This window comes from Lethenteron reissneri, chromosome 45, assembly GCF_015708825.2.
Source record: "Lethenteron reissneri isolate LAM-NWPU_2019-01 chromosome 45, ASM1570882v1, whole genome shotgun sequence".
Taxonomy (NCBI): Eukaryota; Metazoa; Chordata; class Hyperoartia; order Petromyzontiformes; family Petromyzontidae; genus Lethenteron; species Lethenteron reissneri.
In genome coordinates this window covers 6,190,322-6,217,937 of record NC_083823.1, presented here as the reverse complement: position 1 = coordinate 6,217,937, position 27,616 = coordinate 6,190,322, and the positions used below count along the sequence as shown (strand labels likewise).

General features: G+C 45.5%; 1 protein-coding gene across 1 annotated transcript in view; it reads right to left on the bottom strand.

Annotated features, from left to right (window-relative positions):
• Nucleotides 1–1,659: 1,659 nt before the first annotated feature.
• Nucleotides 1,660–27,616, bottom strand: part of LOC133353864 (collagen alpha-6(IV) chain-like) — a 177,198-nt gene continuing 151,241 nt past the window's right edge. The window contains exons 35-48 of the mRNA XM_061570339.1: nt 25,770–25,844; nt 24,893–25,000; nt 24,453–24,560; nt 23,110–23,181; nt 22,077–22,202; nt 19,666–19,674; nt 18,975–19,088; nt 18,208–18,369; nt 17,033–17,131; nt 13,793–13,939; nt 12,261–12,377; nt 11,224–11,415; nt 10,379–10,665; nt 1,660–10,148 (exon numbers count right to left, since the gene is read on the bottom strand). Of these exons, the coding sequence (XP_061426323.1) occupies nt 9,888–10,148; nt 10,379–10,665; nt 11,224–11,415; nt 12,261–12,377; nt 13,793–13,939; nt 17,033–17,131; nt 18,208–18,369; nt 18,975–19,088; nt 19,666–19,674; nt 22,077–22,202; nt 23,110–23,181; nt 24,453–24,560; nt 24,893–25,000; nt 25,770–25,844 (1,877 nt within the window). The 3' untranslated portion in view covers nt 1,660–9,887. The remainder of the gene's footprint in view (nt 10,149–10,378; nt 10,666–11,223; nt 11,416–12,260; nt 12,378–13,792; nt 13,940–17,032; nt 17,132–18,207; nt 18,370–18,974; nt 19,089–19,665; nt 19,675–22,076; nt 22,203–23,109; nt 23,182–24,452; nt 24,561–24,892; nt 25,001–25,769; nt 25,845–27,616) is intronic.

Below are 27,616 nucleotides of genomic sequence, written 5' to 3'. Positions count from 1 at the left end.
CTACAGCACAGACTCAACCACGTACATTTTGCCAATGGAAACCATAATAACTGTAGTAATGCATTACAGTTAAAGTCACGTAGAAGGAAATAATAAATTATATAAATATAAAACAATAAAAATTCTCACGACGTTTCGACTGCAACACAAGCAATCGTCATCAGGTGTGTTTTATATTTATATTATTTTATTATTTCCCTTCTACGTAACTTTACGGAAAGAACCAAGAATAGTTAATATCTTGTCACTAAGTCTAGTGAGTTATTTCTGGCTGGTGCGAACCAGTGACCTGTACGATATTGATAATCATTTATATTACATTTGACCTCGGTAAAGCAAGTGCTAGCTTTAACCCCATGTTTTTTTTACATATACCTACATATACATCGAAAACTGTACTCCAATTACTCTGAATTGTATTTAGTTTACAGTTGGGGGGAAAAAAAATTCATGACAGATTTGATCAACGGACTTGAAGGTGCCTGCACTCTGCCACTCGTGATATCAATTTGAGGGAATCTAAATTCGCAGTCTCAGCAAATCCAGGCAATTTAATGCATGCAGCAGACATCTGATGTGCGTTTCTTAAAGGCCTCTCACCACTTCTGTCCACCCAGCAGTTTCAATGGGTAACACCACAGTTAAAGTCGATATGTAGGTCACGTGTGGTGGGTTACACTGTGGGTCCTCAGCATGGAAAGAGTAGGCCCAAATACCCTCCAGGGGCCCACCAGACCTCCCTGAAAGTGGAGGCTCATGCCACCAGCCGTAGCGCGAGCGAGCAATTACGCGGTGGCACCTTTAGCGACGTATCTACCTACCTTTGCTGGAATGCTGATTGGAGCCACCATATGGTGGATCTCACGGAGAAACCGGTGTTCCCTGGGAAGCCGTCTGCCTTTCAAGTGAGAACCAGTTCTGGCCTAATCTGAGAACCCATTCTGAAAATGAATACACAAAGCTGTCGTGCATTTCATGCAAAATTAGGCAGAGGCTGTTACAGTGGAGTGAAAAAAAAACAATCACTTCATATTTAAGTTATCCCAGCTACTTGAATTAAACTGTTTGTATGCGCCCCCCCCTGTTCTGAATGGGTTTTCTACGGGTTCTCCAGTTTCCTCCCATAGCTAACCCCCCCCTCCCCCCATAAAATGCAACAGGTATTGGCCAAGACATTTCAATGCTGAAACATTACCTGCAAATTATTCAATTTGAATGTCAGTAACACTGCCCCCCCCCACCCACCGCCATCCCTGCAAAAACTTGGCAGGAACCTCCTGAAAAAGTATTGAGACTCAGTGAGGCTTTCCATGGATAAACAAGCGAAAAATAATAACGTGACAGGCAAATGTGCTTTTAGAAAATGATAGCATGAAACAATCCGGAGTGCATCGACCACTGACAAATGGCAATGACATTAAACTCAGAGGGAAATTTCTTGATTTCACTGTTGGGAAAATGACAATCGAGGTCGAGAGAGAGAAAAAAAACGCACAAACTTAAAACACATTTGTTAATAACACTGCCCAAAAAGGAAAACACGTGTATATTAAAATAGTTGACGTTTTTTGACAACGGTCCTTCTCTTTAGATAAACCCCCAACAAAACAAGCGGTCCTCAAAAGTCATTGATCAACACCTTTAAATGACTCATTGGTGTACAGTTAACAATTGTTTATTTGATTTTAATATCATGCCATCTCAGAATTACACAGACTGGATAGAATATAACAATGCTGGATTTTAACTTTTTCCAAGCGAGTGTTTTAAGCTTTGCATATTAAACTTTAATGTTAAATATTCACACAATAACAATCATGAGTGGAATTTTCGATGAAGTGTCCTGCTTGATTGCTGAATAATGAAGAACAATTGAATAAAACGCGTCAAAGCTGGTTAGCTTTAGATTTTCAATGTTCTCGTCACATCAGATTTTATGTCAATAAGAGCATAACCAATGTTGTTCAGGTTTACAGCAGAGAGAAATGATGTCTTGATTCTTTACATAAATTGTGTTTTTTCAGTATTTTGAATGTTTTTGCAAACATTGTTAAGGCATCATTAATACAACATCAATATGAATATCTGAAATTAATAACCCATAATTACAGTAATAATTATCTGAGATAAAAAAACAATGGGATTGCAGTAAACTGCACGATACATTATCTGTTTGCAATCAATACATAGGCACAAGAACTTGGGCAAAAAGAGCGATGCCTTGCAGTTAACACGCAATTAATATTTCATTACTGCATTTATCAATAGCGGAACTGAAAAGAAAGATAATTCATATTAAACACTATACTCATACTAACTGAAGGGCGGTCCTCTTTTAACCCAATTTACAATAGGCCTGATTGCGAACGAGCGTATAGAATGTCATTTTTTACATTTTAGCTTTTATAAAGTCAAGCACCACATCAAGTACAATAATACGGTACGTGTACGTTAAATAGGACTCTCTTCGTCTGTAGCACCAAGTCAAATACGAAAATAGCAAGTACTGTTTGTATAAATCGTTCCACCAAGCCATTGTTTTTATCAAAATGTTTGTGTTATAATAATAAATCTTCTTGCATATATCACTTAATAATTTCCTTCCACGTCTGTCTCCAATGAAGGATAAGCAAAGGCAGCAGTGAGTTTGTGAAGGGTGTTTTTGCGGAGTCATATATGCCCGAGCACAGGTTTTAATGAATTCATCCAAGCACCGTGGCACCTTGTCTAACGCTAAGTGTGTGTTCGTTTTGCCAAGAAATGGAGACCATTTTGGTACATAAACACGTCTTGAATGGATGCTTATTTTGTCAAAAACACAAAGGAGGCATAAAACAAAGACACGACAGTACGTAGCAATGGTAAATGTTTCACATTTAAAACGTCTACCCTCTCTTCGGAACCAATTTTTTTTGTTAACGCGAATTTACATAACGGAAACAACAACCATTTCGTGGCTCAAACAAATCTGTACGACTAAAGCACGACAAAAAAACACTCAAAAGATGTTCAAGGCATTTCATCAACTTGCTATCGTTGTGCTGTAATAGCCACTAGCTTATTGTCACGTGGTCAAGCGAAGCCTGCCATTTGTTTTAAACCATTAAATGTCGAATTTCGCACGTGCGCTGAAGTAAATTATATATTTATGTTGCGATCTGTAGCGGCAAAGTAAAAGCATTTTTTCCCCAAAAATGTATCTACTACCTAAGTGCATGAAATGCGTTTGTCAACATTTAAACTTTATTGCTGCATTCTCACTGGATAATTGGTATAGGTGCAGCCCCGGAATTGCCCACCCACGTGACTGCTAGCGGAAGGGCCTCCACTCCATGGAGCTGTTTGCCAAATCCCTTCTAGAGGGCCTCTCTAGAGGGCATTTGGCCTACTCTTCCACGCAAGTCTCAGAAGAGATGGGAGTACCCATTATTATTTACCTCACCCACACACGACCTCCCGACCGATAAAGAGTACCCCAGTTTAATTATTTAGCGTATTCTGTTTCATATTGGGAGATATGACCATGATGCTGGCCTTGGTGCAGATGTGAATATCACAGTTGTGGGCCGATGCACGTGACTTTTTTTGATGACATCCAATGAAAGTCAACACACCCACACAATGTCTCGGTGACCGCCTTGACAGACGGTCTAGTAATCTTTCTTTTCAACTGGAGGTCAGTTTTGTCAAAACTCGAGACAACTGTGGGGCCAGATGCTATAAACGGTCGTGGCTGGGAGTAGCAGAGTGTATTACTAGGGGGGGGGATATACTTATGGAACTGTTCCTGAAAAAAGTAAATAGTAGCCTGGATGAGGGAAATATCTTAAGTAACATTGAAATGCTCTGAAATGTTAAAAAATAAGATATTTGTCACCTTTCAACGGATTTGGAGCGCTCTGATCTTGCGAGCGATGTCAGCTGTTTTACAGCTGGTGCAGACCGGCTCTCAAGAGGTCGTTGTCAGATCGCTGTTCATGCGAATTTAATTTGGCATTAAAGAAAAGGTTTTTTTTTTTTCCTGAGCTCATTTGAAAAATATAAACATTTAATTCTCTACATATTTCCTGTAACCGAAGGAGATATTTTTTTGTCTGTTATTAAAACATTTGTAGAAACAATAAAAAAATGCATTTTGCTCTACAGTACAATATTGTACTTTGCAGTTATCTTAAAAAAAAAAGAAACCTGACTTTTCAAAGCCCGTCACATGCTTCCATGTACTTGTGTTTTTTTGCCCATTAAACGAGTGTAATCATACCAAACTGCCCGCGTCTATTCACTTTTAAACGGTGGCAGCATCTCGATCTTCGGCAGACTTCTATAATCACCAGCGCAGGGTTTTCTGCTGGCTGCAATAGATTCACTTCAGAAACAGATCAGGGGGAAAAAATGAAGATCTTTAAAAGGTATTCATTTAAATTATACCTCCGCGTTTTGATGTAATTTCCATCCAAAAAGGGGACTTTAATTGCAGTGTAACACGTAATATAACACGTTTTTTGCAGTATGTCAGGCAGTCTCACACGGCAGTGGTATGAATTGTGGATTTCGGTCTGAAGTGATTGCACCCTAATTAGCCGTGGCATTCGATTCGCAAAGGGCGCCACCGTAGAATTGGTGGCTTAAAAAGGTTGAAAAACACCGACTCAATTCACGCGAGCACCACATTCAATGTAGATAATTGTCCTTTTCAAGTATGTCAAGCTTCTGATTGCCCTGTGTGGATTCTTATGGATTATGTAGTGCACACAAACCTGATGCTAGCTGCAGTGGCATTACCCGTTCAACATTGCCGACGGTTTGACAGTAGATCAGGATACGTTTTTTTGTTCAGACTATATAATGTCATCATACCAGGATGCAACATCATCACATGAGCCACGACGTCTTCTAAATTCCGGTGCTTCGCTTTGGGAATTATTGTTGTGAAGGCCACAGAGTGTTGCCATTGGTTTGGAAGTCAGTGTGCAAACTGGAGGTGCAAAAGGGTCAATTCCAAAACAATTACAACACACTTTGTTTTTACACAGCGTGTGCACGTCACCGCGTCTCAAAACACTTGATAGAGACACAGCGGGAAGATTCGATGCATACAGAGAGACGGGGAAGTCAGTCACGTGCAGAAAAACGAGTAAGGGGTCTTGAGTGTGGAATTGAAGAGAGGCAGGAATTCGACAGCACGAATGGCAGGGGAAAGGGAGTTCCAGACTTTTTTTTTTAGGGTGGTGGTGGGGGGAACAGAGATAATTTCTCAAAGAGGAGGCTGATTTTTTGTTTTCTGTATGTGAAGATGAGAAAAGGGAATTTGTGCAGCAACTTGCTCTGAGCGAGTCGTCCACTGATACCACCATGAGGGGGATGCACGTATGGGGATGGAGAGGGTGCAACATATGGACTGTTACTAAATGCATACTGTTACTCAATATAGACTGTTACTAAATATAGACTGCTACACTCTGCGAGTAGTTAAAACAGGCCTGTCAGTCGACGTACATTTTGCCATGTTCACACTTAATGTTTGAGTACAACTTCCACGAAGCAGTTTTTTAAACGTGTACAAAGGTAAATGCTAATTAATGAAACGATTATTAAATTGTGCTTCGGGAAAAGGAAGTTTACAAAGTCTGTGACGCAAAGGACATTTTTCTTCTCTCCCTGAAAGCAAGATTAGATGGAAATACAGATTTTAAAATACAGTGGATTTTGCAATAAAAAATCTCGTTTGTTTTGTAATCATCAACCGTAGTGTACACGCCGGTTACTCAAGCGTCAAATGTTTCCCCAGTTTCTTCGATAGTCTTGCCACAAGGGGTAATTTTGCGTTGGAAAGTCATAGAAACACAGACAAATAACATTTAAGTTTAGCCATGCTCAGCCACGTGAAGGCAGTTAAAACAAAAGCCAACATTACCCGTGCACCGAGTTTGAGAACGCTGATGGGGACAAGTGATAGCCATTATCGCTGCTGCTCTAATTTCTAATGTCGATGTCGCATGGGGCACAACAACTTTAGGACACCTTAGGCGTGGTGGCGCTGTCGGTGGACTTTAAGGCCCACACCTCCCACATCGGAATGCTGTGCTTGCCATCATCTCCTGCGTCCTGAGTTTTTAAAAGACTGACTTTGCAGGAGCCATTGCTCCAGTAGCTAAAGGGGCCTTGGGCCCAGTCGCCCCTGGATACGAACAACAGCAGAGGCTCTAACTTACTACGATACGTTCTAGATTTGAAGCTTTCGTGACTGCAAGGATTTATATTCTTAGGTTTTTTCGGTAAAGCTTGTGTTGCCTCCGAAACGTCGTGATTTTTATTTTATTTTTTATTTTACTTTTATTAATTTAATTTTTTTACCTACGTGACTTTACCGAAAAAAACCTAAGAATATGAATTACTACGATACGATCGGGGCAATTTCACGGCAACAAGTCACCAAACAATCATGACCGGGCAAACGCATTTTCTTCGGAGCAACCACGGCCACTTTGTGCGGCAATGGCATTGGGAGGTGACGGGAGTTCGTTCGGTCTGTCCACGGAACGCAAGCGCGCGTGTTTAAAAATTCCCTGCGATTGGTTCACGGAGCACAACAACTTCAAGGTCGCCATGTGCACCCCACCCCGTGTCTGCGATTTGATCGGAAGTTACCATCGCGATTGTGCCCACTCAATGAAGCAGCGATTATAGACTTCGCCCAGATTTGGGTGACTAATTTGTTTACGTTGCGAAACAGCGGCAACGGTCCTCAATGATTGCTGGTGACGGTTTCCGGCGAGAGTTGATGCCCCGAGTGGAAGGAACTTTGGCCTCCAGTGAATGACCCGTGGAAGGAAATCCCTTTTGCTTGATGTGTGTGGACGGCGTGAGTGGAGGCCGGGGTTGGGTGAATTAGCGGGTGCCTGGGTCAGTGAGAGGGCCAACCTCTGCTACCGTGTGCCTCCGTACTTCGGCTTCGTCAATAGACTTGCTTTGGAGCAACGAGTTTGAGATAAAGGATGGCGTTTGGAGGTGAGAACTTTGGGTCAGGAGATAGTATAGACTGATGCCCGCGGCACACGTGTGAGTTTTATCGAAGTGGATTTGAACAATGAACACTGATGCTAAAAACTGTTATCAAGTTTGCCCTGACAATTGGAAATTCTTTTTTTTATTATGAAAAAAAAAAACCTCACTTGTGCTGTCGCATTTGCATACTTGACATAAGCAACAAGTGATGTCTTCATTCCACTCACGTTTAAAATAGATAGATAGTTGTTGAAATATATGGGCATGTTTTTTTGCTTCGGTAAAAATACAGTCATGAGAATACCTTATCGTGAAATTATTCTTATACGCATCCACAAGGAGCGGAATTGGTGGATCCTAATATCCGGGAACACGGATAATGGGGATGATTTTTCCACCACGTTTGGGTGACATCCGACTTGTGGATAAGCGTCGAAATGGGAATAATTTAGCTTAATCCGGTCGACTGTGTGTAGGCGAATCACCTGCGGTAAGCACATACATTCAGGAATAATTTGCTGCCTTGTTTGAGGTCAGCGTTGATCTTCGGATGAACGAAAAAAGTTAAATGAAAACCGTCTTTTCTTTTCATTTATTTACCAATTAACTTTCTTATGCGATTCGTTGCCGCACGGTTGCACTTTTATTTTGCGCGCGTTTGCAATTTACTTTGCTCGGTTGGCGTTAGCCGCTTATGGCACGTGACGGGGTTCTCATTTCTGTTGCTTCCGTGCCCCTGGTAAAGTTCCCGTTCCGCTGTAATGTGCACCGATGCCAACTTCACCGAGGGCTGATATTGGCACGTAAAATAAAGATTGATCGATTGAATGCGTGGATAATAGGATTTTCCATGGATAAATCCGCGGTGGGGGTGGGGGCAGCCTAGCTCCACCTGGGGCCTACCTATTTCATTCGTGACAAAAACACAGGATTTCCTGTTGTGGGCCCTCGATTGTGTGAGGCCCAGGGCACAAGCACATGCTGAACAGTCTTTTGATGCTCCCGTCGCTGTGGCTGTGCGAGAGAGTCCTCAGACCATGAAGGATGTCTTCATACAGGCGACTCAATCACCCCAGCCTTCGCAGACAATTGAACCTCACGTGTGTAATGTTGACAGTGATAATGTTCACCGGTCAGCAGCAGCCAGAATTAAAATGTACACACATACAGAACATTATTGAGATATTTTTTTACGTCTCGGGGTTTATGATTTTGAGACTTTTCCCATCTCTTAGCCTTCCGCAAAAGAACGATACAGAGCCGCGCGGTGTTTGTGTTTACGACCTTGTTACGACTGCCAAGTCATGATGCTGTCAAACGAGCGCTTTTCTTTCCTTCACCCTCTCGTTCCTGGAAGCATTTCTTCTGAGCACCATTGTAGAAAAATAATATAAAGAGTGACATGCACCCAGCCACACGGCACAGCGGTCACAAATCTCAAACAACAAGCGTCTTCTGAGACCGCTACAAAGGACCCCCACCCAGCCCCCCACTAACACGAAGCTCGGCCTATGAGAAATACAGTACATATTGCAGGGGCTGTGCGCGGTGTGTTCTACTCTCGTGCCGTGCGTACAGGCCGAGTGGAACTGTGCCAAAACAATGTGCCACTCAAATATGGTCTCGTGCACCCACTCCCATCGTACGAGCCATTTGGGCGACAACCTCTAAACCCAATATGTTCACGATTGCGACGTATCGTCCGAAACCGAATACGTCAAGACTTAGCACGATGTGATCGAAAGTACATGTTAAAAGATAAAACATTGGCAGGCCAGCGTGTCGGTAACGTTGAAGGGCCAGGGCGGATGCTTTCAGTTTTTGTTTGACTCGATATGGGATTTTGGTGGCCAATGGGGATAGCTTCTCGCTCAGCAGTCAATGCGATAGTCGGCCAATGGGCTCCCCCCCCCCTCCTCCACATCCCACCTATCTGACCACCTCCTACACGGACCCAGAGGTGACAAACGGACGGACGAGGCGATTTCAAGGTTGTTTAGTTTCAGCACCCAAATACATTGGTACTTGCGACGAGGTAACGGGCCGACGTGTTGACTGCTCTGGCTTGCAGCATCACCTGGACTTATCGCTGATAGGATACGCGGATGTGAAAAGGGATGAAAAACGAGACTGGATGTATGCATTCACTTCCTTTCTGCACCTTGGGTACTTTTGACTAAACGTGTGCTCTCTGCAGTGACACACACACACAAGCTATCTTGCGAGCTGTTGGGCTTTTTAATTGATGAAAAAGTACAATTGTATTCATAAGCGTCCCTATCATTACGTTTGCTTACTTCATTTTGCACTATTCTCTTTGGGCACTTAATTCGACTGCCCGATGAGTGCCGTGTTTAACTGCAACACAACCAAGGCAACAAGCAGCAGCTACTGTCCGCCCGCACGCCAATGATTTCCCTGCCCACGCCCGTCACAGATTTGACGCTTTGGGAAAAGTACTTCCTCGACGCCAGAAGCGCACACCTTTACACGGCGCTGTCTCTGTGCGAACGTCAAGGCACGGCACCCAGCGGCTCGCTCAAAAGCTAAAAGGGTCAGCGATCGAAAATCCCCGCGAATCGCGGTCTTGCCAATGTGTTTGATCGATGCACATTGCGCAATCACGCAGTCGCATTGCCGCCAAAAAAGAAATAAGAAAAACACACGGCACGAATAAAACATTTTTTCTTTCAACCGTTAATTCCATGGTGCGCGAGCATATCTCTTCGAATCCCCCTGATATAAACATTTACACGGCTTTGAAACAATAACGGAAACGGATTTAAAACTGCTCGCCGTTCAGCCGACGACGCGCCGTCGCTTGCAGTTTACGGGCCCTCTGCCGCTACAGTCCGGGGATGGGGGCGGGGGGTGCTTCTCCATCAGAGGTTCTTCATGCACACTTGGCAGCGGCTGACGCGCGTGCGCAGCTGCCCGGCCTTGATGGTCTCGGGCGGCGGCGAGTCCTCGAACTGCCGCGCCGGGTCCACCGTGGTGAGCCAGAAGCTGTACTTGTTGGCGAAGTAGTGGCAGGTGCCGCGGGCGCCGTTGCACTCGATGAAGGGAGTTGCGCGGAAGTCCTCGAGGCACGAGCCTGGCGAAGCCAGCGACTGACCGCCGCCCTCCGCGCCGGCCGCCGTGTGCTGTGGGGGGGGGGGGGGGGGGGGGAGGAAAAAAGGAACGGAGAGAGAGAAGGAGGGAGGGCGAAGGAGGGGAGAGAATCACGCACGCTGTTCGACATTACGTCCGACGTTTCGCTGTACGCGCTCGGAGCTTCGGCAAATGGAGCTCCCAGCAGGATGAGGCAGGAGGAAGGGATCACAGTAGGAATGGGGAGCAAGGAGGCGTGAGGGAGGAGAGAGGAGCCACTCACCATGAGGAAGGAGTAGCCGATCCAGAGGCTGCGGTATCCCGTGGGGCACGGCGGGATGCTCACATCCTGGCTGTGCACGGCGATGGACTGCGACGGTGCCTCGCACACCGAGCAGCGGCTGATGTACTGCCGGATCTGCTCCTCGGCCACGGGCATCATGGGGATAGGCGCCGTCGTGGAGAGCCAGTAGGACTTGTCGTTGCGCGACGCATAGTTGCACACCTCGTTGATGTTGCAGTAGACGAAGGGCATGGTGCTGAAGCGCGGCAGGCAGGAGCCGGCCATGCCTGTGATGGGCGGGTGGCAGTGCGACAGTAATACGCACACTCAGTGTCTTCTTCTAAGTTTTCCCCGGTTGTGCCATCAGATTCATGTCCTAAGCCATAGCATAAATTCTGAACTCTTACAAAGCAGCGCAACGCTTCTTGTTAGAGAAATGCCTGCAGAAATGTTCATCACACAGCTACTTCTGAGATCCCTTCAAATACTTTCCAACCCACCCTGGCAACGAGAGTAATGCTCGCCGCTTGACATTCAAACATTCAAGCATTCCATTCTAAGAACTGGAACGTGGCCAAATTAATTGATATCGTCTGTGCCAATTAATGAACAAACCAGGGCAGGTGGCACAGTGGTAGAGTAAGCGGCTCACAATTGGTAGGTTGCGAGTTAAAATCATGGTTACGGGGGTGGACCCATCACCCCCTGGAATATCCACCCATGGCTCTACTTGGCTGCAAACTGACGAGCAACAATGCCTCAACGCTTCGTTCGGAGTGGGGAAATCACTCCGACTCGCGGGAGCCGCATTGAGCCGGTACGGGCAGGCGCGTGACCATACGCACCCAGGTCCTGGTTGTGGGACTTCTCGCTGCCTTCCACATACAGCAGGCTGAATCCGTCCCACACCCTGGCCATGCCCACGGGGCACTGCGGCACCTGCTCCGTCTGGCTGTGCTTGACGAGCAGGAAGCCCACGTTCACGCCGCGGCCCGGCATTCCGGGAATGCCCACGGTGCCTGGATTTCCCGGAGAACCTTCACGGCAAAATGGAGTGGGGGGGGGGGGGGGGGTGCACGGGAGAGGCGAAGGGGAATGATCGCAGAGATCCGGAGTTGGGGAACACCTCGAGAACATTCTGGCTGCGTGGTTTTGTTCGTGCACGATGCCTCGGCCATTTTGTTTCTGTCCTTGACGCTGCCGAGGCGGTGGTGGCTACGCATGTTGTCTGTGTGTACGTACGCATGTATGTATGTATGTTGAAGTTCTTTCGCACCGTACGTAGCCAACCGTGATAATTGTCTGTGATTCTTTGCACCTCTGAGTCATTCTTTTTATTTCTGAGTGAGCTAATAATGTGTGCGTTCCAAATTGAAATGATGATTTATTAGAAATGTATCTGACACATTCAAAATGTAGATCATATAAATAGTAAATTTCAAAAAGACCTCAGTGGGCTTTACCTGAAAAATAAGATAATTTAGTTTACTCTTTTTAATGACGTCACGGGATCTTTAACGTCCACTGTAAGCAGATGATGCGCAGTATTTTATGGGTAATACACACCGCGGTATTAACCAGATAGAATTTCAGTACTAATTTCAAATTGATTTGGTTGTTGTAGTGATGCATTTTATGCTAACATTTGATTATTAAAAATGTATGCAAAATATATGCAGGCAATATACATTCTAACGTTGCTGTTAATGCGGATTAAGCGAACACAACTGTCAAAACGAGACAAGAAATGAGAAATCCTTGAAGAAATAGCAAACATGCGACAAAAAAAATAATTGGTTTTTCAATCAAACAACGACTCCAAATTGTGACAATTCATGAACCATTACTCGCCAAATACAGACCCTCTCAAAACATCACTTACCTTGTGAGCCAACCTGTCCTGGTTGCCCAGGAATACCTGGGTCTCCAAGGCTCCCCTCTGGGCCTGGCAGGCCATTCAAGCCTGGCTTTCCTGGATATCCTGGGCTGCCCTTTTTGCCTGCCATACCACAATTACACAGTGCAACACAGTCAGCTTTGGATACCCTCGTGAAAAGCTCCGGCCATTTAATCTCGCATCGAACATCCTAACATCACAAGTAACTGATGAAAGATGAGACAGCTCTTATCTTATCAGAGTTTCAGCCATACAGTGTGCCCCGTGCTGTCTGACATGAGTTTTAAGTGCCATTGCTGGTAGGTTATGAAACAATCAGGCCTATGCACTGGATTATCTTTAACGATTTCAAACAAGCGTTTGTCTTTGCAGTTACAGGTTTCTCTTGTGGGAGATGTGTTCCACAAAAACGGGGGCACAATCGCAAAATGGCGAAGTGTGCAGCACACAGTCATCAAACCATTTGGCACCGCAAGAGACAGCTGCCTGCCGAGTAGCACACGCAGTACACAAACAATGTTGTCCCACAGTCCGACGGCAAAGCCACATATAAGTGCATTCAAACCGTATAATATGAAGCGAATTTTGGGTAGAAATACGTGAGCTGCATTTATGCATAACCGAATCTGCACAAAACGAGGAAAAATATGTAATCTGAAAAGTTTATAATGGCAAAGCAACATTGTACTACGTTTACCGAAAGAACCAAAGAGTATTGTACAACGTGTTTTCATATCGGATCATCTTTGCAAGAGATACTGTGATCCCACGTTATAGAGGGACAGATGGACCTAAGCTACTGGAAAGCATAAACACGTATTCTGTGCCTTTCCTAGGCGACCAGAGTTGTATTCCCACTCACGGCCAACACCACTGACAATTATCTGAATCGATCCTGGGCCTCCCCTAGGTCGACTCAAATATGTAAATATCAGAAATGGGGAGACACAGGCTGCCGGGCATGGTGCTGGCCACCCACCCACTCTCATGTGCTGTGTCGGCCTCCCATAGGTGTTCGCTCACGTCCCTCGTTTCAACAGCCTGTTAAAGGACTATATGGGGGAGCTTCGTCTTTGTGTCTGTGAGTGTGAAGAATGGGAGAAGTGCTGCGCTGTGGAGCAGAGGTCGCAAACGGGTTTTGATTCCTTACCCGTACCCAGCCGCACCAGGGTCGCAAACGGGTACCCGTACCCGGCCGGGTACGGGTAGCCGAGTATCGGATAGGGTACGGGTATCGGGTAACCGGTTGCGACCTCTGCTGTGGAGTTGAGACTAAATTGAGCCGTGGGTGAGCTGCCATGATCCTCGAAGTAACGCTCTCTTCTGCGAGCAAAAACTCTGGATTGACTTTACCTGCAATCATATTTTCACCTTCAGAATCAGACCCAGTCAAGGCACCATTGAGCTATTAAGCTATTTTGTCATGGGTGACATCTAGCTTTGGCACAAACCTGGAATGAACAGACAATCGAGATACATCAAGAGCACACGAGCCTTTGGATCGGTGAGTACCGCACCTGCGCTTCCGGGAAAGCCTGGTCTTCCGGATTCACCCTCGTCTCCCATGGCTCCAGGTGTGCCTGGGGTTCCGGGGATTCCGGGAGGAATGTTGATGTCTTCTGGCCTTGGAATTGGGCCAGGAGGGCCTGGGGGGCCTGGTGGCCCTGTTTAAAAAAATGTTGTCCGTTAGTGCTCCACCTCCGTGAAAAGATTTCGCTTTGAGAACGTGCAAAAGTTAAGCACAAAATAAATCACTAGCGTCATTGCGGAGAGTATATGTAACACGATTATCTTAGCAGACAATGTGTCCCTTCATATAAACATGTCTGTTGCTCCCATACAATTATTTTTTACAAAACCCATCAGCCTCGTTGCTTTCTGGGAGTGCATAATTACATTAGCATTGACACATTACAAGCAAAACTCTGGACTGATGAGACACTTGCACGTCGAAAACCGGTTTTGTTAAATTTTAAATAGTTTTTGTTTAAAAGATGGTTTCAATTATTACTGTCTTTGCATATTATTAGCATACAGCATTAGTACCGTAATGTGTATTTTGCCAGTACAGTTCTGTCACATTAGTGATGTTAAATATTGACATTTAAAAATATAGTTTGCATAATCTTAATTTGAAGCTTTCGTGACTGCAGGAATACTTTTGGTTCTTTCGGTCAAGTCACGTAGGTAGAAAATAAATATAGATCACCTACGTGACTTCACCGAAAGAACCAAAGAGTATGTTTGCCATACTAAAACGGTGTATATTGTTAATGGAACAACAAGCCAAATATAGAAATGCGATTGCTGAATGACACTGCTTCTACAGTTTAGTGTTACTATTTTACATTAACTACAAAAAATGCCTATAGTTTTGGTAAGTCACGTGCAAGTACCGAGCTATCACTGTGCATTATTAAGCTGTATTCACATTTATTTATCGTCTTTCGCTAGCCAATACAAGATAGCGGTTCAAAGGTACTCAAAGCGACAAGCTTATATAAGAGTCATACAACAGCGGCACGCCTGTGTAGGCACCGGTAATACCAAGGGAAAATAACCGGCACATTCCCGCAACCGAAATTCTTAAACACTTGAGCTCCCTAAAGCCACCAACAAGTGTAAGTAATGAATGACGTAATGTAATAATTCACAGTATTTTTTAAAAATTGTAATTTTAAATCAACTCGAAGTGAATTCCTGCTCAAATGAGCATTGAGGCGGCGCTCATCTCTTATTTGCAGCCCTGAGCCAGTGGTGGAAATTCCACATTCCTATGGCAGGGGCAAGTCTGTCAATAGGAGAACCACTGGTGACTTGTCCACAGCACGGCAGTGCTCGTTTAATCGACCCACGCAGCCTCCTGATTGCAAGCCGTCTCATTCCACCGCCGAGCGACCCGTCCAGATATTTTAAGAACCGGCTTCTAGCCCAGGCGTGCCCCTGTTTGTGGATAAACCTGGCATGCGTGCGGTGTGCATGTCGGTGGTGTGCTCACCTACGCATCCTGAAAAATCCCCACAATGAGAACGAGCACAAAGGGGGAAAAAAGGGGATTTGATGGATGGATGAGACACAGGGCGGACGGGCAGAGGATGGGACACGACATGCGTTTAGGGTTTCAATGAGGGACAAAACAGACATGGTGAGCCGGGGGGGGGGGGGGGGGGGGGATGGGAACACGCTTTGGGGCAAGATGGCAAGATTTTCAAAAGAATGAACGGCTGCGAGCGGAAACCTACACCAGTGCACCCTGCGACAAATGCGTCCTTCGTAGAGTTAATGGCACGCAAAGCTGTGCCCGCCTGCATGGGTTTTCCCCAACATTGAACGGAAAGTGTTGGATTCGAAGGCCCTTCGTCGCAAACTGCACTCTGCACGTTTTCCGCAGAGTTTTGAATTAAACAAAAACTCTTGGCTTAAAATCAATAAATCCCTTAAAAGTTATCAGGCAATACTTCGATTAAAACAGAACATGAAGTGGAAAAGTGGTTTGGATACATCACGAAAAAATGCTGTTGTGTGATAATTGTCAATTAGAATTTGTTTTACATTTGCACTCTATATATTGCCTGATTAGACTTTCAGAAGTTCAAAGAAGTTCCTTTCACCAAGCAAGCAACCAATTGGAGTATGATATGGAAAAACAAAACCCAGTGATATTTACCACATCTTCCCCACTACAGAAACACACCTCCAAACAGACTCTCACAAACACTCACAAACATCCAACCGTTTATATATTATGCCAAAACACAATCACGAGCACCCATTAATTCATAAACAGCCACACATATTCGCAAACACCAGTCAATCATATGACAAATACGTATATGAAGTATATTCTAAAATAAATATTATATTTGCCTATTGCCTTATTTGGCCTTACAGACTCATACTTTCCAGCAGCAAGTCATCAAAGCAGCAAACTCTGGACTGGTTTCAATTTTATGAGTCTCTTCAGCAGGGTGAGACCTGCAATAAGAAATGCTCTTCCACCACAGTGTGGTGTGTTTTTATGCAATTCTGTTGTTTTTCGCTGATGGGCCACACAGCAGAGAGAGAGAGTGCTCTTGCCAATAACATGTGGCAGCACATAAGCATTTGTCTAACAGGCCTGACTGCCGATGAGACTCATCATATTCGATTTAAGTAATTTGCTTTAGTGATACAAATGCTGCTGGAAACTATTAATACGGACGGCCCATACGCCAACATGCACAAATTAAGTTTTCTTTTTAATGGGGAAAGGTGGACTACCCTGTCTGTTCATTGTTAATTCGTTAATAAACAGTTCCATTCATAACACAGACATTCATACACACGCACTCAAATGGAAAAGCATTCAGCTCGTAAACATACCCAATTACCAATCCTCTTTTAAGATTGTGCGGGTTAGAGGAACTCCCTTGGGCATCTTCTGTTGCACAGTAAGAGCAGCGACATAAAACACAATGGGTCCAACGAAGGAAGGGGACAGAGACACGGGCAACGAAATGATAGCGCCAGACGGCAACGCTTCTGCACATGCCATGGCACACATGGCATCATCATCGCATGAAATCGAGCAGAGATTTCATGGATGCACAATAAGGATCACCGACATGCCGATCAATGCAAAGCAATAGAATGCATCAGGATACACAAACACATATATATAAAACATTGTGATATTTTCACTGCCAGCATTTTTGAAGTTTTGTGGAAAATTACCGGAGGCGATTTAGCTTCGTGTGTTTTCGCGTGGAGTTCCGTACCTGAATTACCCATGGCCCCTTTTATCCCCGTGTATCCTGGGTCACCCGAAAGGCCATCTCTGCCAGGGAATCCCATTTGGCCAGGGTCTCCTTTCAGACCTGGTCCGACACAAAGCAAACCGCGAACCGCTGCCGCGTGAGCATCGCACGCGCGTACGTTTGCGGTGGCGCAGTGGTGAACGCGCCGTGCTACAAACCCGAGCTCCATACCCATCCACGTCCGAGCATCAGTGGCGAGTGATTTCTGAAACGGTCATGGGCCCACCCCCTTTCCGGCCGACCTGCACTGAGCAGTGTGGTGATGTATGGTCAGAATGACCTCCGTGACCCACACAGCACTAACCCAGCCAGTGCACATGCTGTGCAAATCTAAATAGCTTTTTTGAAACTGTGCAAAAATGTCACACGTTTTGAGTAAGACTGATGATTATGTTTTGATCATGTATTATAATAATATAAATAATATAAATTTATTTTATTGAAGATGCGTATTTGTAGCTGCGAGTGCAGTCCAATACAATCGTACTTAGAAGTTAAATGAGCTCCATAAGTGGAAATAACACATTCCAATACCAAACTTTAGTCTGTTGGCATGAATGATGGATGCGTCGTGCATGAGCTAGCAGCTAACAAGGCAATTACATCACGTATTTAGTGTGGCGCATGTTAGCCAATTTAATGTCTAACAGCAACAACAGTGCGTTTATCATAAAGCAGGGCATACAAACTGTGTAATCGCAGTGGTACTAGATAATTTAGGCCTAAACCTGCAGCAATTTGATTGTTGCGATTCAGGGTCATGATTCGATTTAAGAATCGATGATCTTTATCGTTCTATTCTAACCGTCTCATTCATATTTGTCTGCCCAGTTTCGTTTGCTTAGTTCATGCGTAGTACAACAATATCATGTCGCTGCGTGCAATTTTTATACATTAAAACCGATTCTTACGCACCCATATTTACGTACGTACCACTTAGTGCAAGAATGTGCATTCTATGCATCGTTGCACTCTCAATTCAAATACTCTTGCCCCAGATGCAAACAAGCTCATCGGATTTTACTGGACATCTGTGTAATAAGAACTTCACAGCTCATCGAATTCCTCCAAGATCAATACATATTCTGATTATGATTCCGAACAAATGACGAAAGATATGACAAGCGAGCGAGTACCCTTTTGCCCGGAAGGACCGGGAGGTCCCGGAACTCCAGGAAGACCGTCGTTCCCGCGGAATCCTGGCGGCCCTTGTCCTCCCGGTATTCCCGGATATCCTGGTTCTCCCCTCTCGACCTGTAGCGACGGAAGTCCGGGCGCTCCAGGGGGCCCTGGGCGACCTGGACTCACGGACAACGACAGCCGCTTCATCTCAACGGTCGTTCGCGTCGCTGTCACATGCAGGGCTTCATTTCAGCAGGAGCTATACAGGGCTGAGTTCCAGAAAATATGTGCACTGTCCTCCAGAAAGGGTTGTGGGGGGAGGAGGTGGTGGTCCGGGCGATTATGAGTTTGGAGGACGTCAGAAAATATTCCGTGAGAAATTTAGCCCATCAAGCATGTTGCATTTTATTATGTTACAGCAACACAGCATACACTTATTATTATTATTATTATTCAAGATTGAGCGACATGGGTAGCAAAGACAGATTCCCCGTATAGCCTTACCAGGCTGTTGGGGCAAGGAGAGTCTCATTTGAAAAAGTTACCTGGGGAATTTATCTGGCAGTAAGGGAGCGACGACCCTTTGCACAACGGCCTTCTCTTGCAGACGCCGCGTGGCATGGTCACGGTTATTACGCTCGCAGTATCAACCGGGGCGGCCTGTCGGAGCCTCTGCGGCACGCGGCGAGCGCGCCACCGCTGGGCCGCGACGCCACCTGCGTGCCACCACGTGCCACCACGCGCCATCGCGTGCCACCACGCGCCACCACGCGCGTCTCACCTGGAGGTCCGCTTGGACCGGGTGAGCCGACGTTCCCAGGTGCGCCAGGACGATCTCCGGTTATGAAGCCAGGTTGTCCTGGAAGGCCCGGGATGCCGGGCCGGCCAATCGGACCTAAGGGGTGAGAGGGCGCCGTTGAGCGTGAAGGCCGGTGGAACGGATCGTGCAGCGTTCAGCGCAAAGCGGTAACTCGAACCTGGACGGCAAGCGGATTCGGGTTTCCCACTGAGCTGGTCTGACCGGGGTTTGAGCCGCAGTCACGAAACTGGCTTTAGTGATACAAATGATGCTGGAAACTATTAATACGGACAACCCATACGCCAACATGCACAAATTAAGTTTTATTTTTAATGGGGAAAGATGGACTACTCTGTCTGTTCATTGTTAGTTCGTTAATAAACAGTTCCATTCATAACACGGACATTCATACACACGCACTCAAATGGAAAAGCATTAAGCTCGTAAACACACCTAATTACCAATTCTCTTTTAAGATTGTGGGGGTTAGAGGATCTCCTTTGGGCATCTTCTGTTGCACAATAAGAGCAGCAACATGAAACACAATGGGTCCAACGAAGGAAGGGAGAGAGACACGGGCAACGAAACGGTGGCGCCAGACGGCAACGCTTCTGCACATGCCATGGCACACATGGCATCATCAGGGGGTAGTCTGGCGAGAGCAAAGCCTTACCGGTGCACCCTGCAGCAGAGGGTGGTGGGTCCCGGGCAGAGATGCGGCGAGTGGCGAGACGGAAGGACGAGGACGGGTGGATGGAGTGCGTGTATGTGTGTGTGTGTGCGCGTTTGTTTTAATGTACACAGGGCAAAGAGGGGCAAGAGAGAAAAAGAAGAAAAGAGAGACACGGACAGCATTGTGAAAACCACGGGACTCGACGCCCAGGTGACGCCGTGAACATGACGCCGGTACGCCAACCGATCAGTTTAAGAGGACAGTTGCAACGGACGTCGCTATCCTACGTCTCCGTAGGTAATCGACGAATACGTTAAACAAACAAACAAAATAATCTGCGTTATAAACGTGTTTTGCAAAACCCCACATTTTGTTTTATTCGGGCCGACACCTCTCCGCAAAAGCCTGAAAAGTCAATCGCTTCGTGTATTTTTCCCACCAATGAAAGGTGATAATTTGACAATTTCCACATTTCGATTTAAAGCTTTCGTGACTGCAGGGATTCATATTCTTGGTTCTTTCGGTAAAGTCCCTTCTACGTGACTTTACCGAAAGAACCAAGAATATAATTTCCACATTGCTTATTGTAAGTGGCGTTTGAGTAACGAGACAGAGTCCCGTATCAGCGAGCAGCATCGCTAACACCACAAGGAGTTGGTTCTTAATTTAGAATTCAGAGTTCAATGGCTCTTTTAACATGAAATTCATTTATAATGTAATAATTTGTAAAATATAAATTTTTATTCAAAGCAAAATAAAAACCGCTTCATATCACGTGACAATACTCTGAATGTGAATAAGCCTTGATTTCTGAATGAATACTTTATGGGAAAGGCAAGGACATATAATAATTAAGGTGACAGAATTAGACACTTCTAAAATGAGAGAACCCACGGTCAAATTGTTCAGAAATGCAAATGAGGCATGCAGTCCAGTGCACACATTTCTTTGAACTGAGCAGAAAATTATTGTGGGATGATGAGTAATTCACGTTACAGCAAAGGACTTCAAAACAAGGGCAGTTGCTGGGATATTTTACCGCTGCCATTAATTTATCGTATTACGTCATTTGACAGTCAAGTGCTTTGTTAACTCATTCGTAAAAACACTTGAGACCACCAACATTTCTACAGCGCAGGTCCAGCAATGCAACATTTACACTTGAAAGCTCAACATTAAATTAACTTTTTTTCAAATTAAAGCTTTCGTGACTGTAGGGATTCGTCTTCTTGGTTCTTTCGGTAAAGTCACGTAGAATGGAAATAATAAAATAATAAAAATAAAACATAATAAAATAATAAAGAAGACAGAGTCTGAATCTGTCTTCTCGACAGACCTGTTCTCCACCTGAGGACGGCTGCTTGCGTTGTGGCCGAAACGTCGTGAGAATTATTTTATTATATTTTATTTTTATTATTTTATTATTTCCATTCTACGTGGTTTTACCGAAAGAACCAAGAAGATTAAATTCACTGTAAGTATGTGTAAAATAAAAATGTCTGTGAATGTGTGCTTATTTGCAAGTAGTGAGCATGTAACAATTCAGCCAATCCAACCCACTTACCTGATGATGAATTTTCACGATTCAAGTCAATAATTGTTTCTCTTTTTTGTCTCACTTGGAACAATTGTTTAGTCCGCATCATATTTTCCATCAGTGTTGTCTCTTTTCATTTCGTCAGCCCAAGCGTAACGCTCAGCATATCATTTGCGCATAATCTGTATGCACCGACATTTTCATAATTCCCAAATGTCCAAGACAATGCGCGTGTCGTTACTGTACGATTCAATTTTGATCAGTCAATCGATTAATTATGACGCAGTCACTATGCACATTTGCTAATGTACGTACAACAAGACTACGACTTAGTGTAGTGTGTCTTGCTAAGGGCACACGGGCAGGCATATGGACGTTATAAAATACACACGCAAGTTCACGCACAAGCCGTGAAGCCCACAGGGAGGACAAATCCAGTTTATTTGTGCAACCAGGGTGAGACCTCCAGATAGCGGGATAGGAGTCTCATTTGCGGGAGTGACGAGTAAAGTAATAAGTATAACCCGTGAAAACAAAGTTTTTCACTATAAATCCTTTATATGCGTGACGGCTAGAGTCCTCTCGTCCTCTGGCTTGAGATGGCTGCCACCTATGGGTCAGATGATTGTCTGCCAGTATTAAGCAATTGGTAATTAAATATTTAATTTGTTTTCCCTAAACAGTGTAAAATTTTGGAAAAATTTTTCACGAACATTAATTGTCTCGCACAACGAGTCTGTGTGCAAAATATCAGCTCGATTGGATCACGGGAAGTGGGTTAAAAAACGACCGAAAGATTTGCACGGTCGTAAGCAAGCAAGCACGCAAGCAAGCAAGCAAACTTAAAATAAAGGATTTAAAAAGACTGCCGTACCTGGGTCGCCCTTGGATCCTTTGAGGCCTGTTGGCCCAAGCTCGTTACCTCCTCTGCCTGGCTCCCCCTCCGATCCCTTCAAGCCTGGGAAGCCTGGTGGCCCGGGCAGACCTGGCTCAGACGGACCTGAGAAGAAGAAGAAGAATGAAGAGAAGACACGGACACAGGTAACGTTCAGGGGAGAAGAAACACGACTGTAGCTGGGCCAGGATGGCGGGTGAGGGCCCTAGGTTTGCCACCTCTCGAGGTACAAACAACCGGGACATTTCATGGCTCAGTCGTTTGTTATGTAGTCTAGCCGTAGTCTCAAGCCGCACCTTACCATAATAATAAAAAGTGGGCCGTTCCTGGCCCATTCCCCCCCCCCCCTCAACCATTATATATACGAAGTGGTATCTCTTGTAATCTCTCATTTACTTGATACAGCTATCGTGCTGTGACGGTTCCACCTGAAGACGGAAGCTTGTGTTGTCTCCGAAACGTCGTGATTTTTATTTTATTTTAATTTTACTTTAATTAATTTAAATTTTAATTTTTTACCTACGTGACTTTACCGAAAAAACCTAAGAATAAGAAGAATGTCTCGCGATAGCGGGGCGAGGAGAGAACTGCGCGTAAATGCAATGTCTCGGGTCATGTGTTATTGCTCAAGTGGAACGTCTGCTGGACATGTGTGCAAAAGAACCTTACAGCTCATCGGATTCCTCCAATATAAATGAATATTGTGGTTATGATTTTGAAGTGACAAAAATGGAGACTTCTTTTTTTAATGTCCCTGGTAAGACTTGCAGATTTCCCGGGACAGCGACTCCGACGGGAGGACGATCCGGGAAAAAAAAGACCGGGACACGTGGCAACTGTTGTTGGGCCCGAGAACCTGTTCAAGCGTGGGCGTACCTGACTACACGTTGATGGGGAGAGTACCGAATGTAATTCATTTGAATCACCATAATAATGTACAGCCGTTTGTTAATCCACTGGTGGATGAACGTCTCCTCAGAGCGTAATAGAGTAAAGTGAACAAGGGCATTACCTTGTGTCCCTGGAGGGCCCTTGGATCCTGGAAGTCCATTCAAGCCATGGAGGCCCGGAGCCCCAGGGAAACCTACAAACAAAACCACAACATTGTTAATTATTTTAAGAGTTTGAAACAGAGCCCAGGGTATGCGCTGGGCTATTTTAGAGCAGATATGGCTGCTTTGGGACTCATGAGCTGAATTAGCCCAGTATATCCATTCAAAGGTTGTTCGTTTATCTGTACATTTTCCATTGCTCACATGAACTGCATATATATTAAGCTTTCAAATGGTGCATCATTCATTCAAACCGATGGAATGATCTAGTATGAGTTATCTGGATGTCCATACCTACAAACTTGTACCCTGTACATACATCCGTTAGTCACTCATTATGTTGATATGTACTATCTCTACAGGACCGGTGGTTCAGCGGCAGAGTTGAGCGGCTTATAATTAGAAGGTTGCGAGTTCAAATCCTAGCTGGGGGTTAACCTAGCCCGTCATCCCTCGGGGGTCATCAAATGAGCAGCACGGTTTTGGGAAGTTAACATCGGTTGTCATATGGATAGATTCGCCCTGGCCATAGGAATATAGACCACTGGCTATGGGGTGTAAACGGGAAATGAGCAACCGGCTCAATGCTCAATTGCGCAAGAAAAAAACACTTGGACTTAGAATGATCTCTTTCAGATAAATGTCAGAAAGCCAGAGCGCCACGGTAAGGGAGTGAGGTCACCGTCAATGAGTGTAACCTAAACTTCCGAAACGAAACTATAATTGGTTCTTTACCCTTCTATCTGGCAACAAAACTGACACCTTTTTGCAAGGAGTCATGTTTGCATAGACCGCAATACCTTATGACTGCAGGTATTGCGGTCTATGCAAACATGACTCCTTGCAAAAAGGTGTCAGTTTTGTTGCCAGATAGAAGGGTAAAGAACCAATTATCATATTTTTACTGGCAAATGAGGTCCCCATAGTGTAGAAACTATTATTTATTTTACCAGGTAAGGTCTACTGAGCTGTATAGTTCTCTTTCAGAGGCGACCTGGCTATCACAAATGATAGTTCAACGAAGTGGGCTATCATTGCATGTACATTTATAGCAGCCAAATGCTCTGAACGCATGTTTCTGAATGCGGAGGGAAAAACCCGGATGACCTGGAGAGAAATTCACGTGATTATGGGTTAGAACATGCAAACTACAAATATACAGGCGTCGTGAGGGTAGGGATGGAACCCACGCCCTCCTGCATACCATCTCGCCACAGTGAGATATTAACGAAGTCTGCGCACACCCTTTGAGCACGACGTGCCGGACAGGGCGATGTTTAGGACGTGCGGGACATGGACCCACCTTTTTGGCCGGGGCCTCCAGGAGACCCAGGGAAACCCGGATTTCCGGGTTGTCCATCCAACCCTGGACGCCCGTCGAAACCAGGCATTCCTTTCAGCCCGGGGAACCCTACAGGGGGAACACGATTGTGATTGCATTGCTTTTGTTTGTTTGATGCCGTTGATCGATTGAAAAAAATACCAGTAACAGCAGCGGTTCACAAACAATGTCCACAAAAGTTAAGTACTCAAAGCGTTACTGATATATATATACGTCCATTTCATATCTTCACGTGAAAATACAAATTTCTTAATCTGATGCACCACTAAGCAGATAAAACCTGGGGGGACCAAAACGACATTTGGTGGTGCAGGGCCAACTCAAGCCCCCCCCCCCCATGGCGCCAGTGGCGCTGTGACGTGGCTTTGGAGAGAAGTCTGCTCGGAGCGGGGTCTACTCACCAGGTTGGCCAGCTCGGCCCGGGTCTCCGCGAAGTCCATTTTCACCGCAGGCGCCCTGGTGGCCATCGCTGCCCCGATCTCCGGGCGGTCCGAAAGAAAAAGTATCTCCTGGGGAAAAGGCGGCGACACGAGCAGAGGTGAAAGCGGAAACGCGAGAGGATCAGGCGAGCCAAGAACAGGCGATGAGAGTGAAACTTGAGCGTGGCCAGCAGACGACAACAGCGGCAGAAGTGTTACACGAGCAAAGCGGTCAGTCTTCCCCGGCCCCCCCCACCCCTGCATACAGCCGATGTCCGGGCAAGAGCTGTAGTTTTACATCGAGGTGGTCAAACCAGATGATCGCGTCAGGAGCCGCGGAGTGGTGATTCATCGCTGGGACGATGCCTCATCTTTGGTGATTGTCAATTGGGCTTTGAGTCTTTCCATGCTCCGTGGTTTTATTCTGGGTGGTGACCACAGTCACACAGCAATGCACACTGCCGGAGGGTTTTGAAATCTCCATTTGCTTCATCGCTGTACTTTATTGCGTTTGGGTTGCCTTTTCCAAGTCACGCTTGCAAATAAGGCTTTACCACACAACCGTGTGCTATGTTTAAGCGTATTATAATTCCAATTGGCATTTATGTTGAACTTCTTTTGCACCGTACGAAAGTCAACCGTGCTTACCGGAGGTGCAGGGGAAGGACAACAAACTAAACACAAAAATCAGTCGTAAAGATGATTTAAAAGTGCAGTGACCATTGTTCTATGGCTAGCCAAAAGCCACTGTGAAGATGACCAGAGTTCGCATGATGGTTTATGCTCCTTGACGAGAAATGTTCCATATGGTAACAGATTGTATTGTATCAGCACAGGGATGCGATATATAAATTCTCACCATCCACACCACGATTTCCCTTCTCTCCTTTGCGGCCTGGTGGCCCAGGGAATCCCGTGGCATCACCAGGATCACCTGATAAAAGCAAGATCAAACAGTCGCCCGTTAGACTCAACATCGCAGGATATGACATCATCATCACCATCGCCCCGAAACAATCCACTGCCGGATCATGGCCTCCCCAAGCCACTGCCACATCTCTCAGACCTGCGATGCTAAATAATCCACCTGGTACTCGCGCACGAGCTGATTTAATCGCTCCATCTCTGCGGTAAGAGCAGGCTTGACCATGCTACCTCCCTTGGCTGCCACTCTCTTATCAACAGCAGGCCATTATCCCTGACAGCGATGTGTGCCGTCCCAACCCGCCGACTTATCTAGGCGGTGAAAGTGACGAGCACGTGCTCCATCTATCTAAGTGTAATCCCCAAGCGTGCACCGATTCATGCAAGCTACTTTGGCATACAGATCGGTATAGTAACTAAAAATATATATAATAATCATATATTCATGGAAGCAAACTGTTTCTCAGATACAAGATAATATGTATATAACTTTTTTACTGGACATCTGTGAAAAAGAGCTTCATAGCTCATCGGATTCCTCCAGTCTAAATAAAGATTCTGATTCTGAAACGACACAGAACCTGCACAACGCCTGCAGACATGTTGTGCAATGTACGGGAGATGTGCACAAATTCTTACTCCGGGTCCATGATGTAACCGCTCATTGATTGAAGCGATTGAGAAGTTACTTTCCTATTTTTGGTGCATCATTGAGAAATTGGCCAGTTTACTTAAAGAGGCAATAAAAAAAAAATCCATATTTATATTACAACTTTTCCTATTGGCGTCGTGTGAAGAAAACGAGTTCATCGCTATTCATTCTGACCTCTCGCACCACGCCACATCAGACAATGGCCTCCGAAAGGTGATAGAGGTCTGTGTAGCCTATTCTGTGCTTTGTATTTCAATGCCTTCGTAGCCTTGCCCCACCGTACCTCGCCTCGTTTGATGCCCCCCCCAGTCCGCTCCACTCTCAATCTCTCCTACTCCTCACCTTTCCCCTCTCTCCTTGTGCACAATCACCGCTTCCGCTCTTTTTCCCTACTCCCCCCGTTGCACTCGAACAAACTTCCCCCTCCACATGAAGCGAGCGGCACCCTCCCAGTCGAGTTTCCGCTCCTCCCTCAAGACCCCCACCTCTTCTCCCCTGGCCCATCATTCCCTCCATCCCTAGGCACCCACCGTAATCCCCGTACCCACTAAACCTCCCACTCCATACGCCCATCCCTGTTCACCGTGTCACTTTTAGCTACCCTCATTATACCACTCATAACCCTTGTAAAGCGTCTTGGGTTAAGCGCTATATAAATAGAAGATAAGATATCTCTCCACTTCCCTCGGGAAACACGACGAGGAAGGAGACTATCTGTCGGTTAACATCTACAAAAATGTATTTTGATGGTGACTTAATACAAGCGTATAACAATGGCGGTTCTTTGGGAAGCGCTAATGGTGGCTTGCAGAATGCAACCTTAGGCTGAGGGCGTTGACAATGTGTTGTGTGTTGTTTGAAATCGTGGTGCCCATCTGTGACCAGCTGAGAGACAGCCGACTCTGATGGCGAGGTGGGACATGCCGTAAGAAGGCAGAAAAACCACAGCAGGAGAAGAAAGGTAATGAACATCAAGGGAACAGGGTAGAGACCTATAAGCAGATCTAGACATAGAAGGGTGGTTTTAGATGGTGAACCAGGCAGGACTGTGCAGTGAACGAGGGCACCGCGGTGGAGAGATGTCAACTCCCTCGCCTCATATGCAGGAGGTCATGGATTATATCCCAACC